Source organism: Acipenser ruthenus, chromosome 2 (assembly GCF_902713425.1).
Source record: "Acipenser ruthenus chromosome 2, fAciRut3.2 maternal haplotype, whole genome shotgun sequence".
NCBI classification, from domain to species: Eukaryota; Metazoa; Chordata; class Actinopteri; order Acipenseriformes; family Acipenseridae; genus Acipenser; species Acipenser ruthenus.
In genome coordinates this window covers 111466676-111485448 of record NC_081190.1, presented here as the reverse complement: position 1 = coordinate 111485448, position 18773 = coordinate 111466676, and the positions used below count along the sequence as shown (strand labels likewise).

General features: G+C 38.4%; 2 protein-coding genes across 5 annotated transcripts in view; one reads left to right on the top strand and one right to left on the bottom strand.

The window, feature by feature from the left end:
- LOC117409394 (sister chromatid cohesion protein PDS5 homolog A) overlaps positions 1–13776 on the bottom strand; it is a 44233-nt gene extending 30457 nt beyond the window's left edge. The window contains exons 1-2 of one of the 2 annotated variants that reach the window (XR_009310054.1): positions 13533–13776; positions 12636–12783 (exon numbers count right to left, since the gene is read on the bottom strand). Coding sequence is in view for 1 of the 2 variants with exons in the window: in XM_034015376.3 (XP_033871267.3) it covers positions 12636–12752 (117 nt within the window). In the remaining variant the exon portion in view is untranslated. The remainder of the gene's footprint in view (positions 1–12635; positions 12784–13532) is intronic. The other variant, XM_034015376.3, reaches the window with a different exon arrangement.
- Positions 13777–14688: 912 nt separating this feature from the next.
- n4bp2 (NEDD4 binding protein 2) overlaps positions 14689–18773 on the top strand; it is a 31038-nt gene continuing 26953 nt past the window's right edge. Inside the window, exons 1-2 of one of the 3 annotated variants that reach the window (XM_034015005.3) lie at positions 14689–15329; positions 17601–18696. In XM_034015005.3, the coding sequence (XP_033870896.3) occupies positions 15080–15329; positions 17601–18696 (1346 nt within the window). In that variant the 5' untranslated portion in view covers positions 14689–15079. The remainder of the gene's footprint in view (positions 15330–17600; positions 18697–18773) is intronic. The other 2 variants (XM_034015002.3, XM_034015001.3) reach the window with 2 other exon arrangements.

The window sequence follows — 18773 nt, the reverse complement described above, 5'->3', positions numbered from 1 at the left end:
CTCACCTCTGAATTGCAAAAGTCAGAGTTTTATTCACTGTGTCTGGATGAAAGTACTGATGTCAGTAACCTTGCAAGGTTAGCAGTAATCGTGCGTTATGCAGCTGGTGAAAACATGCGGGAAGAATTAGTGAAACTGTTATCTCTGCCAGGGAGGACAACAGGGAATGATAACTTTAATGCTGTCAGAGGGGCATTTTTGGCAGAAAATATCAGCTTGGAAAAAGTAGTTTCTGTTACAACTGATGGTGCACCTAGCATGGTTGGTGCAACATCAGGTTTCATTCAGTACCTTGTGCAGAAGGCAAAACATCCAGTTGTCCAGTTTCACTGTTTGATCCATCAGGAAGCCTTGTCAGCTAGAGATAGCAGCAAGAAACTGGATGACATCCTTAAGATAGTCACAAAGATTGCAAATTACATCATGGCTCGAGCTCTAAATTTCCGCCAATTCCAGATGCTTCTTGATGAGGTTCAGTCACAGTACTCAACGTTATTGATGTATAATAATGTCAGGTGGCTAAGCCGAGGATGAGTGCTGGAGAGATTTGTGGCCTGTTTAGATGAAATAAGGCTGTTCGTGGATGAAAAACTATCCACAACTCACTGATATTGTGTGGCTTAACAACCTTATGGTTTTCACTGACTTCACCAAACATTTTAAATGACGTGAACAAAAAATTGCAGGGTTTTGGCAAAACAGCTGAAAGTATGTTTGGGGATATCAGGGCTTTTGAAAGAAAGTTAGGTGTTTGAAAGAGACATTGACTGTGGACAGCTCAAATACTTCCCAAACCTGAAAACACATTTGCAGAAATCTGCACACTTTGCAGACAGTCCCAGTAATCTGCAGGAAGTTTACCACCAGTGTTCCAAAATCGTGGGGGCTTCAAGGGAAGCATTTGCAGTCAGGTTTATTCAGTTCCGCAACATGGAGGCAACACTGTCTTTCATGAGCAGTCCTGACACAGCCATGTTTGACCAGCTGAATATTTCCCAGTTGGAATGGCTGGGACTTGAAAGTTTGGAAATGGAATTGTTGGAATTTCAAGAAAGTGCAGTGTGGAAAAGAATTCACTGATCTGCATGTAACATTACAGCAGATTGAGTGTGACAGAGTAGATTGGGAAAAAGCAGAAAGTGCAGAAAATGAGATATTGAAAGTATGGAATTCTTTGCCAAATTCTTTCAAAGCAATGAAAACTCTTGGAATTTCACTTCTAACTTTTTTTGGCTCATCATATTTTTGTGAGTAGCTTTTTTCTGGCATGAATTTGATCAAATCAGACATGCGCAACAGGCTGACAGATGACATGAGTGCTGCATGTGTTGCTCTAAAAATGACTGACTATGAACCACGGGTTGAAAAAATGTCAGCGGATATTCAGCAGCAGAAGTCCCATTAGTCATAGGAATGTAAATATTGTTCCCCCACACCTGCTCTCCAGACAAGAGAGGGGGGAGGGGGGTTCAGGGTTTGGGGAGGTTGCGAGGGGATGAGGGCGGATGGAAGGGTTCTGTCCTAGTTCATGTAATGTTCTTGATTATTTTGTATTGTGGATTGCTGTTTTTTTGGTATGTTTGCTTAATAAAAACTTAATTACAAAAAAAAGGAAAGTAAATATTGTTTTAAAAAGTTACCGTTTGGCCGCCGTATAACCTTTTACACCCCTAATTAATCATTGGCACCCTTTGCACTTAGTGACGTATATTTAAAAAAAAAAATCCAACTTTGGGCACTCCAGCTAAAAAAGGTTCGCCATCCCTGGTATACATCATATACAAACCAATGGAATACCTTGTGGGTGTGTGTGTATATGTATTAATAGAGAGAGAGAGAATACATGCGTGTCTGTCTCCAGTCATATGACTGAACGTGGTGAACTCATTGGTTGCAGACTTTGAGACTTGAGTGGGTATAACACACTGCCCGATTAAACATGTTTAAACTTTGCGATCGGTCGGCCGACCCTGTAAAATCTCATCGCAAAGCGTAACACACAGCCTGATGCGACTGAAAATATCGCGTCGCTATTGATCGCATCAGGCAGTGTGTCCAGGGCTTAATTGAGACCAGCACGGAGGCTTCATTCATACTGTCGTATGTTATCCCTTACTTTACAAGCTGCTGTGCTGAGTGCATACGAGCGCAATACACAAAAACTCCCTAGTAAAGAATACATTTTAGACACTCCAAAACCGTAGATGACGGAGAGTTTAGACTGTGTTGTTTTTTTTTTGTTTTTTTTTACTTGGGAGATATTCTCCACGTATGCATTTTCTTCCTGCTTCTGTAGCCAAGTTTGGTTTGCAATGGGATCTACAAAACTATGCCGCCGTTTGCTTTCCGTAATTATGTAACCTTTCCACGGACCACCGGAAGGGAGCTGGCGGACAACAGATTGAGAACCACTGACCTAGTAGAATATAAGGATGCAGATATAATTAAAAAAACAAACAAAAAAAAAACCCTACATGAACATAATTTCAATATTTTATTTAACATCATGCAATCTAAGAAACTACAAAATTGTATCGAAAAAAGTTTCTACCGGAAACTACATTTGTTGTAGTCAGCATTTGGCTGCGATTGGTTAATCCACCGACGGTACCGCGCGGCAGCCAGAAATAATCACTTTGGATTCGACTTGATCGGTACCGCTCAGTGTCACTGCGGGTATCATCCCGCGCTGATCTGTCCCAACACCATATGAATTCAATGGCAGCGATACAGGCGGCAAAATACCTTGCATGCCACGCCTGTCTGTCCCGGGCTTTACTGTGACACTTTACAGCCCGTTCCAGATTTTTTAAACCAATAAAGCCATACTTTGACCACGCAAGCGCAGTTAGTGAAAAGTTAACAATTCCAGCAATAAAGACGGTTATTTGCTACACCTCCAGTCAGCCAATCCACTCTGTCATACCAACCACTATGAAATGACCTGTTCTTATAAGCAATTTCAATTTTTGCTTGCGGTCTCTCTTCAGATTTTACCATAAGTTTTTCAGTATAATCTAGCGTGTTATCGTGTGTTAATGTGTTATCCTCCATTTTATATTTAACGCCTGCACAAGACATGCACCACAATAAAACAATAACAAAATATATTGTGTTTCTTACCTCTGATGCAATACGAAATGATGCAATTTCAATCAACACTCATAAATTAACGCATACTCAGTGTATTAAAAGTAGTGCTTCAGCAGGGTGTGGGAGGATGTGGGTGATTCCTGCAATTAACCACTTCAACTCCAGATGTAAAAATGAAACCCCTTCCCAGGTACCAGATTTTGAAAATAATAATGTTTTCAAACCTGTAATTGTTATAAAATGTTAACATATGATGAATAACACACAAATAAATGACCTAAACTGTGTTTTTCATTAACCTTTAATGCTGCTGTGTTCTACATACCCATATTCAAGAGATAAAAACATTTTTTATTTATTTATTTATTATTTTTATTATTATTATTATTATTTATTTCTTAGCAGACACCCTTATCCAGGGCGACTTACAATTGTTACAAGATATGACATTATTTTTTACATACAATTACCCATTTATACAGTTGGGTTTTTACTGGAGCAATCTAGGTAAAGTACCTTGCTCAAGGGTACACAGGCAGCGTCCCCCATTGGGGATTGAACCCACGACCCTCTGGTCAAGAGTCCAGAGCCCTAACCACTACTCCACACTGCTGCTTTTTAACAATGAAAACAAAAACGCTGCTAATAACGATAATAACAATAAGAATCAGTAAACAGTAATTATCAAATAAAAATCAAACAATATCAAAATGTGTGCCAGTATCGACTTGCTCTGTGCCATTTATTGAAATGTTCAATACAACAGAACCTGGGATTGCCTTCGCAACCACTGCACATTTTTCTTTCGTCTTTTCTTTTGTTTTCATTTTCGTTGCAGACCCTGTACCTTTTTTTACGGTGTCTGCTTCGCTCGTGTTGGAGGGATAGTCACAAATGCATGTACACAGCTACTTTGCGCAGACATTGTGATGGATCTGCCATTTCAAACCAAACAGCTTTCCGTTTGCAGCTGGCTTACCTGTAAAGTAGCAGTATGCTCTTCTGTTTGTACAGTTTGTATTGTTTTTGGCTCCACATCCTCTTCATCATAATTGCTGAGCGATAAGTTAGCATCACTGTCGCTGGTATCGAAATCCTACGAACCAACTTCACTCCCGTTACTCATTATAGAAAGACCACGTACGTTGCCATGTTTAGCTTTCACTAAACTATATAAACTATAACTAAACAAGTAAAACTAGTTATAAAACAAAAAATAATAATTTAGAACACTAATACATTATATATATATATATATATATATATATACACACACACACACACACACACACACACACACACACACACACACACACATACTTGTAAAAGCTGAATGGCTTCCTGCAATATATCTCAGCCTTCTAAACACCCACAGCTACAGACTGGAATTGCTACATGACACGCAATTGAATAAAAATGTCACCTGACCCAAGCCCCAACTTTCATTGCACATTCCACAGTACTACCACTGCTTGATTGAGAAACCGATCAAAGAACAGAATGGGAAACTTGACGTACCCAGGTACGGCATGGTACGGCATGGTACTGTAAGTGGGTTTTCAATTGACGTACGTGCGAACGTCATGGTGTTGAAGTGGTTAAAACCTGTGCTCAGATCATGCAATCTACTATTGCTACTACTGTGTTTGACAGACAGGACTTCAATCAGAGGCATTGCCTCCTCTGAAAAAAAAAAAAAAACCTCTCCAATTAAAACCTGTGCTCAGATCTCGCGATCTTCTACTGTGTAGAATTGGAGAGCCTCCCCTCGAGGAGAAAAAAAAAAAAAAAAAAAAAAAAAAAAAAATCGCTCCTCCAGGACCATAACACCATCTGCCACTGCTAGTACTCTAAGTGCGTCACTCAGCAGCCAGAATTGCTGTTAATTTGGGAATGCTGAATCTAAGGTTTAGGTTAAAATGTATATAGTTTTTTTTTTAATTTTAGCCAATAATTGTTTTTTATTGAACATTATTATATTATAATTCTATAATATAATCCATTAAAGGAGCCTCCACTGTTTTACACAACCCTTGTTTACTTCCTCCCTCGCTGCATCAACAGCTTCAAATCAACGACTACTCTGCATGCACTGTGGGCAGGGGTTTCGCTGTTGCTCGTCACTCGAATAATTTGCGAAAGTTTTTTGAAAGTGATGACAAAAAAAAAGTGGAATCGTCACTAGCGACGATCGTTTCTGTTTGTACTATAAAAAAATCCTTTTTGTTAGTCACACACAACGTCTCTTTCTTCAAAAGAAGGGATCGCTAAACCAGTCACTGCTGCTGATCAGATCAGCGCCTCAGCCTCTCGATTCATTGACTCTGCAACGTTCTCATGGCGTGGTAGGCGACGTAAATGCAGTCAGCCATTCAACGCCTCAGTTTCATGTTGCGTGTCAGTTACCATGGTAATAGAAAAAATAGGAGCCGCTAAAAGAGCAATGTTCTTGTATTGACGGTGTGCTATAACTCAAGTAAATATACAGAATGTCGTAAACAGTCAAGCATTCACCAAGTATCTGCTGTTAAGCTCATATTTATTAGAACATCATAATCATAAAAAACAATGAAGCGAATTCATGCAGACGCTTTGCGGCCACTGGCCTTCGTCAGTGCAGTAACAATTTAAATCAAGCACATACAGGTGAGACATTTATATGTCTAAAGCATTCATTATTCAATTATCTTTCAATAAAGCAATAACAATCAATACTTTTAGTGCCCAACTCAAACTATGTAAATACAAAACAAAAAATATGTTATTAAAACATACAGACCAACACCAAAATATGTATATCCAAGTATAGTCTATTGTAAAATTACAAACTAGAACACAAAATCATAATGGACCACTAGATGCAACAATAGATATTATTATAAAAAAGGTGTAAACAGCTCCTCATTCATGCCATCAGGAGATTCAGTTTGCAAAGTATGTATCCAAGAGGCTTCCCTTTGTATTAACAGTTTATTACGATCTCCACCTCGACATGGGGTATTAACCACTTCAATCCCTATAAATCTGAGAGTACAACCGCTATGTTGTTGTTCATTAAAATGTCTCGCTACAGGTGATTGTATGTCATTATTCCTAATACCGCTTTTATGTTCACTTATACGCGTTTTCAATTCCCTAATGGTCTTACCCACATAGCACAGACCACAAGGGCATTTCAACAAATAGACTACAAACTTGGTAACACAAGTAATCCTACCTCTTACTTTAAACTGCTTATTAGTTTTAGGATGGGTAACAGTATCGCTTTTTATCATTGCGTTGCAACAAGTGCAATTGTGACAATTAAAGTTACCTTGTGGTATCGGTGTTAAAAAGTGAGACGGTGGGAAAAAATGGTGTCTGCTTTAACAAATACATTTCTTTGTCTTTTATATGTAAAACGTGGAGGATACTGATCTTAATTTGGTTGACAATATATGTATTTGAAATAGGTAAGTAGGTAGAAACAAATGTAACAGAGTGTTTAGTTTTGGCTATCTTAAATTGACATGTAAGTAACTGGTCTCTTAAGAGACATGCATTTAGATAAAGCTTTGTCAACCCAAGTATGTTTATATCCTTTTGTCAAAAATCAGTTTTGTAATACAAAATCATCCTCAGACTCAGATACATCTTAATCTAAGGAATTTACTATATGGCAAATTGTGTTTCAAAGGAGGATGATAACTAGAAGCATTTAAAAAACTGTTCCGATCCGTGGATTTCCTATATAAAGTGGTTATCAGGCGATGCCCCACCTTCACAACTTGAACATCTAGAAAAGTAACATACTCGAGCTAATCTCTGAAGTAAACTTGAGTGTAGGTTTAATGTTATTGACATACTCTTCAAACTTACTCAACATATCTTTAGGTCCAGTCCATATAAAAAAAATATCAATGTAACGTAACCACAACTTTAGATAAGATTTAAAAGGATTATTGTTGTAAATGTAATCGTGTTAAAAATTTACCCATAAATAGATTGGCATAGTTAGGCGCCATTACTGAACCCATTGCTACACCCTGAATTTGGAGATAATAAATATTCAAATCTGAAATAATTTTTATTTAAAATCAAAGAAAACAATTCAAATATGAACTAGGGGGCATCACCTGAGAACCACAGTTATGGTAACCCAGACCGCTTTATGAGGCTGTACTAGGTGTTGCTGCGCTTTCACGACTGCAGAGAGTTCTGCTCAAACCTTTGCATCCGCAGTGAAAGCGGTACGCTTTTGCGCGCAAATTAAAAAACAAAACTGTTAGCCAATACTGTAAAATGTCGCAGAAGAAAATCCACTCGTTTTTTCAGCGCGGCCACAGCAAGAGTGAAACAGAACAAGTTGTAGAAGATGAAGACTTTGATTAGGAACACCAGACAAAAAAGAACAAAGTTCACAAGTGTCAATAAAAGAAAAAGAAAACAAGCAGCAAAGTTTCAGCCTTATTGGAAAACTCTGTTTCCATGGGTTGTATATAATATTCTAACACTGTTTTTTTTCTTTATTGTAAAAGACATACAAGTACACAAACACTCAATAAATTACATTTTTAATGTTATTGTATACCACAGACTGGCAAATTTTAGCTGAAGCGTTAATTCTGAAATACTGTACTTTCATTTAGGAAACCTGAAATTAATATAGAAATATAGAAAGTTTGTTGGTTATGAAATATTGACTTATTTGCGTACCATTGCCATATGAAATGTTGCAATATAATTGCAAAAAATAAATAAATCCTGGTATAAGTACTTAATAATGCATTCTGTGTCTCTATGTAGCTTTTCAGGGCAAATAAGTCCGGTTCTTGAGTTCTAAAGTTCTAAAAGTTTACAGCTGTAAAATGATCAATTTATTTAAACTGTAGAGCATTTATTAAAATGGTTTAATTAAATCATTGTTTTGGTCAATACAGTGATTTAAGGTATAAAATAAAAACAGGATTCATAACACCCTTGAAGACTTGAGCTGTGCGCCAGTAGTGACTACTGAATATCTGGAGTGACTAATGTTTTTAGAAAGGATTAGTCACTAGTGACTACAAAAATCTAGAACCCTGACTGTGGGGGAGTGGTTTCAAATATAACACCTAAAAAAGCACAGTACAGCTTAACACAGGGGTTTATTACAGTGCCTCGGCAAAATGACATTTGCATGCAGTGGTGGCATTAAGGAAGATTCATTTTGAGAGGGATGTAGAGGGTGTACCATGATGGCCTCATTTAAGAAATACTGAGCTTAACTACCTGTCTACAGTACAGTATTAACCACACACTGGTGTTTTGTGGAGGAACACAAACAAAACTAAAACACCCCTGGTTTAATAGGAAAGGAGACAAGCCTCTGATTCAACGGTTTGTAAACATGAGATGTTCTTTTGAAGTGGAAGTCCCGTCCCCCCATGGCGGAACCAGCTATCAGAGAACTGCAGGACAACTCCGTCTCTCACTGCCTTCTCAAGAACCCACTGTTTAGACTGCACCTGTGGATCTCGATCTACCCCACTTACAATGCACTGTATTTCATCTAACCTACACACTGAGTTACTGGACCATCAATGATACACTATCCTTGGACCATTGCACTACTAACACGTCATTGCAGATATAACGTCTTGTATTCCTAACTTGTTGCATCCTATTTCTTATTCTACTTTAGTATTAGTATTTGCACTGACTATTTAAATATTAATTGGCAGGGTTCGACATTAACCATGGCCCGGTGGCCCTGGGCCGGTAGAGATCACATTTTGGCCTGTAGTTATGAAGCACCACAGGCCCGACTGGGCCGGTTACATTTTTTAACTAATATATAGTATAAGTATAGTGCACATGGATTCCGTTTCATGAACGGAGGAAAAATGGACCAGTGAACCAAAAAAGCTGCAAAAACTAATTTACAAAGAAATCCACCACCCCCTCCGATAACGACATAAGTGAACTAATCCAAATTTTCCCGCTGCACGTCATGTTTGTTGTACAGTCAGAATCTGAGACTACTTACCAAAGTGCTGTGTTGGTAAGAATCGCTCCTGCTACATGGACAATCTTTACAAATCGGATTTTCTACAACTAAGCAACCAATAAGCCAAAACAAAAGCGCCAAAATCAATAATCAAAGAAAGTAATTATGAAAAAAATGAACATTTAGAGTGGAGACTTTCATCTGGCTTCAATGACAGTGAAAAAAAGTAATGTTCTGCCTTGTTTCCCAGACTTGCAAATAAAACAGCAGCTTTATTTGTTGAAAATTTAACATTTCGTTTACATCATATCCAGTCTCACAGCAATAGGTCGCACTCTTTCCAAGACTCGTTGGTATCACTCAGCAAGATTAGCGCTGACTTGGGAGAGTCTACACAACTTAGCGACAACGCTCTGATAAGGACAGTTATTTTGTATTATTGTTTTAATAGTGTTTATTATTAGGAATGGAAATTTCAAATAGTTTCCTATTAGAATGCACAGGGTGCAACATTTTCACGTATTTGATTACCCGAACTCTAGTCCCTGCTCTTACGCTCCCAAGAATAAAAGGCAAATGTGTTTGTGTGCTACAAGCAAACAGCCTAACAGTGTAAGCCAATCAAGTTTAGACGGGTTCACAGTGTACAAACAATGTCTAAGATGATATTTCTTTGTTCAATACTCCTTCGACACAGGTTTTTCCTTTTGTTTACTAAATTAAAATACAGATCACAATGAGCAGCAACGTCACAACGCATATCTCTTCCAATTAAAGCAACAATAGCACAATGTTTTTTTTTTTTTTGCTGTATTCAGAATAAAATAACACCTATCATATAACAACCTAAATAATCTACATCTGTTTAATTCTAACAAATAATACAATTTATAAAATAATCTGAATAGTGCAAATATTGTAAACCTGGCCAAAACAATAGAAAATACATTTCAACATTACAATAGCATAACATTTCTACCAATTACAACAAGCTGTTAAGTACTGACCTCCGATGAAGTCAAGTTACTTTGTTTATTCAATAACCTGTAATTCAAAACAAGTAATATTCCTGGTTGTACTTTTAATGGTCAGTGCAAATGTTGACATTACTACCCAGTCACAAAATGTCAACAGTAGATGTTTTACATTGAGAACTGCAGTCCAGAGTTAAAAAAATAAACTCCCATGTGTCTTGCTTTTCTTACTAGTCACTGCATTGTTCTGCTTAACATTTAGTATGTCGTTTATATTTATTATTATTATTATTATTATTATTATTATTATTTATTTCTTAGCAGACGCCCTTATCCAGGGCGACTTACAATTGTTACAAGATATCACATTATTTTTACATACAATTACCCATTTATACAGTTGGGTTTTTTACTGGAGCAATCTAGGTAAAGTACCTTGCTCAAGGGTACAGCAGCAGTGTCCCCCACTGGGGATTGAACCCACGACCCTCCGGTCAAGAGTCCAGAGCCCTAACCACTACTCCACACTGTCACTATCATAATGTTAAAATTACCTTTCTAATTTCAATGTTTCCAAAGTTCGACTTCCTTCTTTTAGCACTTGCTATATGCATTTATTTTACTTCAGTTTGTGTAATCGTGTATTCGACTACACTGACCCATCCCTAATTACGATTATTATCATTCAGTTTTAGCGTTGCTGTGACCATATGGTAACAGCTCGGTTACGGCTTTGCTTGTGGAAAAATGAGTATCATTTGTACACATACATTTTGAAATCTTAATAGTATTCTCATTTTCTGACAAGTACCCAAATGTGTGCATGTTAAATGGCTGAAGTAACATATATTGAAAGGCTTCGCTTAACTACTTTCTTTTTCTTTTTAGAGACGCGGGCTATCTTCGGTTACCCTACACAGTTAGAAACAGTGAAAATAAAAGCCATCATGACAAAAAATATATAAAAAATATATATTGGGACAGATAAAATTAATCCGGGCCAGTAAAAACACAAGCTCAGTGGCCCAAGGGGCCAGTAGTTAAAAATCTAAACGTAGAGCCCTGATTGGTGGTTCAGTGGTTGAAGAGGCTTGGTGTTCCAGTAGTTAAAGAAAGGGGCTTGTTACCAGGAGGTTGCTGGTTCAATCCCAGCCACTGACTCACTGTGTACGTGACCCTGAGCAAGTCACTTAACCTTCTCGTGCTCCGTCCTAGTTTCTGTAAGTCACTGGATAAAAGCATCTGCTAAATAGCTGATTAATAATAATAATAATAATAATAATAATAATAATAATAATAATAATAATAATAATAATAATAATTTTGCATTGTACCTCCTGGTAACAAGGCCCTTTCTTTAACTACTGGAACACCAAGCCTCTTCAACCACTGAACCACCAATCAGGGCAGCAGTGTGGAGTAGTGGTTAGGGCTCTGGACTCTTGACCGGAGGGTTGTGGGTTCAATCCCCAGTGGGGGGACACTGCTGTTGTACCCTTGAGCAAGGTACTTTACCTAGATTTCTCCAGTAAAAACCCAACTGTATAAATGGGTAATTGTATGTAAAAATAATGTGATATCTGTATAATGTATAATGTGATATCTTGTAACAATTGTAAGTCGCCCTGGATAAGGGCGTCTGCTAAGAAATAAATAATAATAATAATAATAACCCTGTAAGTCGCCTTGGATAAAGGCGTCTGCCAACTAAATAAATAACTTACAGTAATACCTTATATTCCTGTGCAATTGTTTTGTGTTAATTTTTCCATGGTGTATTCTTAAACATCATTTAGAATTGTTTAATCAGTCATGAATATTTAACATGCTTAATAAAGTCACTAGCACATTGTTAATTTATTTGCTCTGGAAATTAACTTGCATTTCAAGGGGGCAGAAATTACTCGTAGACAAAACAAACAGTCACTTTTGTACTGGCTTCATTATACAAACTGCCCTTGCTCGGAGTGGCAGAGGTACGTTTGATGGTTAGCATTGTAAACTTTGTTTTTGCAATTGTATTGTATCTGGCTGGTTTAATTCACTCACCTTTGTTGATTCTAAATATATTTCAGTTACATAGTCCAAAAATCAAAGATGTGGAAGGTATGTGTAAATTGTACCAAAACTGTTTTGCTTACTATTGAAGATAATGTTACTGCATATTTACACTTGTAAATTGATTCCAATAAACATCCCAGTGTGCAGTATTTAGTGATGTTAACAGAACACAACAGGATAATAAATCCTATAGTCCTGAATACAATAGGTACAATACTTGTACTAACACTCTGTAACCCAACGATTACTAAAACAGAATTTATGTAAATGCAAGTTCACACGTTAGTATCTGTAATATGCATTGTAATTCTGCACCTAACAGGGTATTCTGGGGTGAATTTCAGAGTGCTAACCCAACCAGTTCTCCGTATTTTCGATTTATTCCAAAACTATTTTTTTAAAGCGAATTTTGTTATAGGAAGATGCCTTCGACAAATGACATTAAGATATCAAATATACCTTTTTAGCAATTGTTAAAGCCACTTGACTACAATGATTAAATATAAAAAAATAAAAAGTTAAGAAGGAAAGCCATATACCTTCAGTCGTTTGACAACTTCATCGTTTGTGATTTTGTCTGTGATCTCCTTGACTCCGGGGGGATAGATGATTTTTCCATCTGCAGGTTTTTGCTGCTGAGGAAACTCCATTCTCATCAACTTTTCTTCCACAGTACTCTACTGGCCTCTATCGGTCAGAAAACAAAAGTTCAAGAGAATAAACACACCACTTTTATATTTTCATTTTAAAAATTATTTTATATACGTTGACATTTACACGGTTTATAAGCACCACAGCAATGTTTAATCCCGCCCCAATTCGCAGTGACTTAATAAAAAACTAAAGATGCCGTCTGAAATACGTTGTGGCATCCCCATGTTTCTTTCATTCCACTAATTACAAATTCAGCATTTCATTAAAAGTGCACAATTTACACTGGAATTTAAATAAAAATTATACGGTTGTGCCTAACCGACGTTACTGAAAATTCACTAAACCGTTACAAAATACATAACCAGACGCAAAATGCCCTAAGCAGTGTGATGAAAATGTAGGTACATCGTTCGTGTAGAGGCCCAAATGTTAGGCCTCTAAACTATTTAAAAGATACACACAGATATAGCGACAATATAAACCGGCTGAATCTAAATCTACATTTCTATCAATTATTACGTTAGCCTTTTGTGAAAAACAGCCAGGTATTTATCGCTGCATCACCTCTCTAAACAGACCAACTTTATTTTGAGGGAAACCTCAGATTATTTACTTATTGTTTGTTTCTTCAACTTCAGGTCTCGGCTCTCTTACAACCTACACGTTATCTCCGTCCTCCCCTCCCATAACTTGCTTGTTGGTGTTTTTAAAACAAAAACAAGAACATTCACCAGCATTACACACGGTCCCACAATACACATAAATTATACTGCAATACTTACCTCATGAATGTGTTGTTTTACTGCATGAGTCAGGTTTATATGGTATTTAGTTTCAACACAAAGCTCAGCCAGCCCCGTTTTTCTCAGTGTCTGTTGAGAGAATGGACCACAGCGCCGCCTCCGGTCTGAAATTAGGCTCGCAGAGCTATCAAGAGAGGCGGGAGTCCACACTCCGAAACTTCACTTCACCGCCCGCCTACCGAGAAAACAGATCATGCGCAGGCGTGAGCACAGACCAAAAAACAGCACTTTAAATGAGCAGGAGTCCAGCGAGAACATAACAGGATTGCAAACAGAAAGCATAGCGCCGCCTAATGTCTAAGGTGAATAATATTAATACATTGCACCAGATTCTCTTGAAGAAATCAGTATGACATTTATGCGAAAAAAAACTGCCCCTATTATTGGACAAAAATAGAAAGACACGCACCGTTTGACTCACACGTCTATGAATGTGCTTCCACCTCACACAGTCAAATATCTGACATGCATTCTGTAATATGTGCAATATCCGTTTTCTATCAAGCAGATCCGGCAGACTGATAGAGGTCTAATGATGGGCGCTCAGTTGACAGGTTTATTTAGCAGACGCCTTTATCCAAGGCGACTTACAGAGACTAGTTTGTGAACTATGCATCGCAGTCACAACAACGTCTCACCCGAAAGACGGAGCACAAGGAGGTTAAGTGACTTGCTCAGGGTCAGTGTGTCAGTGGCTGAGCCCTTTTCTTCAACCACCGGACCACACAGCCTCCTTAAGTAACACTAACATTTCTAACAATTCAGGAGAACAGACTTCGCTTTTACCTCATTGACAGCGCTGTGGCAAGTGTTCAAACCCCATACATGTACAGAGAACAAGTAAACAATACAATTTGTTGACATGATATGACTTAATCGTCATTTCATTACAACACAGTTTACAATTGTGTTTTCCTCTGTACTTTATTTTTCATAAAAACGTAACCTTTCTCTGTCGAAAATACTGCGATACTCTAAAAATGTCATACAAAAGCAGTGTAACACACGGAACTAGAAAGCATTTTCAGATTTAGATGGTAAAGCTCTCAAAAAGAGATGTACCGTACCATGTGACAAAACTGAACAAGAGCAGAATTCGAATTTGAAGCCTCGTCCGCCATTGATGCCATTGTCTCTAGCAGCAGCTTAAAGCATTATCATTGCCGGGGGGGGGAATCAACATTAATGTAAAAGTCAGTTAGTTGTTCTGCAGTTTAGACTATTACAACAGACGTTAGCAACGCTACAAATGTTGTATTTGTTGTCTGTATGGAGAATATAGTGAGTGCAGTACAGTCGTGGTCGTATATTCATCGCCCCCTTGCTTGTGTCAGTGTTATTACACGACTCGTCCGCCTGGTGTGCTATACAGAAAGTTCAGCGTTGACCGTATTTAAGCTGTGCTGGTTTGTTAAGAAAAAAAGTTAGCTTGTTTTGATCTTCCGCGCTTCTTAATGTGCTAAGTGCCGATGTGCAAGGGCAAATAAAACTGCAACTTTATGAAAGAAAGCTAAATTTGACATAGAATGCCGAGAAAAAAGAAAAGTGCCGCGCAAAGCCCCGCGAGGACTCCTGGAAATTCCAGCGACTGCAGCACGAGCACTGGCAACGATCTCGCTCTGCCAAGCAGAGAGACTGATGATAATAATATGGTGTCCTCAAACTTCCATACCAGCCGCTCTGGCAAAGAAGGAATCGTCAACAGTATGTTGGAGATGTTTTCTCATCTGGATTCTGAAGTGATTTATATGGTACTATCTGAATGCGACTTTAAAGGTAAAGAAATGTGCACGCCGGAAGTATACGCAAGCGGGGGCGATGCTGTGTTAGTTACTCATCCACTCGCGGCACTTAATATCTTCTAAATCGAGATCCAGGTCTTTATGGCCTGTGTCGGCGCCGTCGTCATCGCTAAAAGTACAGCGTACTGTAGTTAGAATTGTGAAAAGCCTTCAATTTCTTGACAACATTGCCGTCTAGTATTATTATTACTGTCATGTGATTTAAAATAAGTCACGGTACTGCGACTACGAGTGCCACCATAAACAACACATTTAGATGGTTTTTAAATGTAAGTTTTGCAGAATGCAATTCTTGTGAAATGCCGGAATGTACAGTGATATATCTTTGCAAAAAAAAAAATTGCAATGCAAGAAATAATTACGTTTCTGGAAAATTGTTTGATTCATACAATACTACTACTAGTAGCATAGTGCAGTAACATTTCATCGGCGTATACTGAGTGGCTGTAGTGTATTTTGCAATTTAAATAAAGACCGGTAGTGGGACTGATGTTACATGATAAATTGGGGGGTGGGGTTAAGAACATAAGAAAGTTTACAAACGAGAGGAGGCCATTCAGCCCATCTTGCTCGTTTGGTTGTTAGTAGCTTATTGATCCCAGAATCTCATCAAGCAGCTTCTTGAAGGATCCCAGGGTGTCAGCTTCAACAACATTACTGGGGAGATGGTTCCAGACCCTCACAATTCTCTGTGTAAAAAAGTGCCTCCTATTTTCTGTTCTGAATGCCCCTTTATCTAATCGTTACACATACGATTCCACTATACCCCATATTAATAGATGTTCATATTGCTAAAAAGAAACCAGTAGTTTGGAAACCACTAAATGCGAACACACACAAGTAGGGCTTAAAGTTTTGGGGGTTTCTTTTTAATGAAGTGACGTCCCTTTAAACAATCTTTGTTTTTACCTTCATATTGTGCCTGAGCCTAGTTCTGGCGCCCTTAATTTTATTTCAAAGTGAATTGCTCACCCCCGGTCCTACTTTTAACTCGCATTTAATTTTTGCAGTTGTATAATTTAACGTTGTCCTTTTGTTGTTTCCCCCCACTAGTTTAACAGAGGTCCTGACAGTGTTTTTTTTAAAGCATAAAATTGAATACCAAGTACGGAGTGTACACTGATAGCAAGTACTTCAGGTGCCTGGTCCGAGTATTTCGCCAAACATACCACAACGCATTTTGGGATATTGGAGGATACACAAAACATGTAGTGGTATTACAGGGTCCATACTTCTGACAAACCGCACTATCTGATGCGATCTAATTAAGAACCGGACTCGAGACTTGTGTCCTGAGGTGGTCTCGAGTCTGGTTCTCGAGTATTAAACGCTGTGTAGTGTGGACACTAACGGTATTTAGCACTTGTAAGCTGGTTTAAGGCATAGTGTGGACAGGGCCAAAATAACCTAGTGCAGTGGGTATTCCATATTTTCTGTCAACAGATGATAAATCATCTTTTTTATATTTGATTTCTAGACTCAACACACGTGGACACGTCCTAGTTATATCATAGCATCACTAAGAATGTCATGTCTAAATATATGCTGTATTTCAATTGCCTACTGATCTAATTCCAATCCTGCAGTAAAATAACTAATACAAATGTATGTGACTTTTTCTTCATTTAATAATTTGTTAATTTTCAAGCAAGGTGCTCAGCCCTGCCTTATATGTGCAAAGTAGTAAAATACCCTTTAGATCTGCCAGGCATTTGTGTCTCGTGTAAAATTAAAAGACAAATGTGGGAATGTTATTTTCTATTCTTGAGAAAAGACAAACCGGTTTTTGTGGCCTTCCTAGCTAAGCCGCTGTGATGAAGGTCATAGGGATGTCACGGTGTTGGGTGATTGAGACTTCATATGGTGGCATTGTTACATTTCTTTATTTTAAAGTTATGTGTGTTGATTGCTTTTGTTTGTATGTGCTTTGTGAGGACGTGTCTAGGAATGTGCCAGGTCTATTAAGTGTAATAAAGCAGTTTTTATAAGACATTATAAATCTGATCTCCAATATATATGGTGATTATGGCCAAATGCAGTACTGTGGTGGTTTCCTGAGATTTCCCTTCTCGGCACTAGTTATTCTAAAAGTTCAGCCTTATTCTTTTTTTTTTTTTTTTTTTAAAACACGCTTCAGGAGTCAAAACCGCACTGCTCAGTTTTTGGCCACGGTGTATTAAAACACATTTAATATAATGGCAGCACTGTTTTTCTAACCCTTCTTTCTCCCCGCTTTCATTTCCAGCTGAAGTTGCAATGGATATTCTGCTTGAACTGTCCAATGCTGCTGAAGGAGCTGTCGTCCCTGCACCTCTCTCAGGGTTTGAATCTGCCGCTGCTCTTTTAGGACAGAGCAAACATGACGGCAGCGGTGCAGAGAGCAGGAGAAAACAAAACCCACCTACCAAAGGTTCTGTCTTTGTTTCAGGGAACCAGACAAAATCTCCAGACTCCTTCGGGACACATTTAACAGAGGATTTTGATTCGTTAATAGAATACGAGTTTGAGACTATCTGTAAAAAGCCACATCATTCAGATTTACCATCCAGTGCTTCTAGTTCTAGTAATGAGTTGCCCGAACTTATCAAATCTAGCTTGTGCAACTATTCTACAGATGATCAGCATATTTCTACAGAGGAGCAGCCAGCTGACAACACACAGCATCATGGGAACTTGAATTTAGCTGTCCTTGCAGGTCAGATACCTTCACAGCCTGATCAGGCCAGTTCCGGTGGTTCCATGTTGACTGACTTTAGTTATTTAGTAAAGGAGGTGGAGAGTGACAAACCCCCTTTATCCTTTTCTAATGATGTCACATCTGTGGCCTTCAAAGGATCAAAATATAACAGCAATCCCTTTTCCATGAAAAGTAAGACTGTTTCAAGGGACGCTGACAACAACAGAGCTTTTGGGGGATTTCCATTTACAGACACACCGCACCATGAACACAGAATAAATGGCAACAGTGGTACTAATGAACAGATTAATTTCAAACTGCCCAATACAGACAATAACATACAGACAGCACTGGGCAATGGCAATGACTGCAATATATGGCCCTCTGAAATTCATCTTCCTGGACCACACATGTTTATCACACCTGTCGCAATGAGCCCGGTATGGAGATCTGGGCTTAACTTGAGACCCTCCGGGAGGGCAGCTCCTCATCTCAACTCTGGAGCTTTTACCCCAGCATCTTGGGGTGGCCAGCATGGGACTCAGCCAGTGTCCTCCCCAATGAGACCTCCACTGCAAGGCTCTGCTAAGAGAACAGTGCTTGTGGGCAAAGTGCTAGTGCTGTTGAGAGGAGCTCCGGGCTCAGGAAAATCAACTTTGGCCAGGTACTGTGGTGAATGGTGCATGTATGAATTTAGTTTGGATTGAAAGTAGGAAGGAGGTATCCCCCTGAAAAATGTTG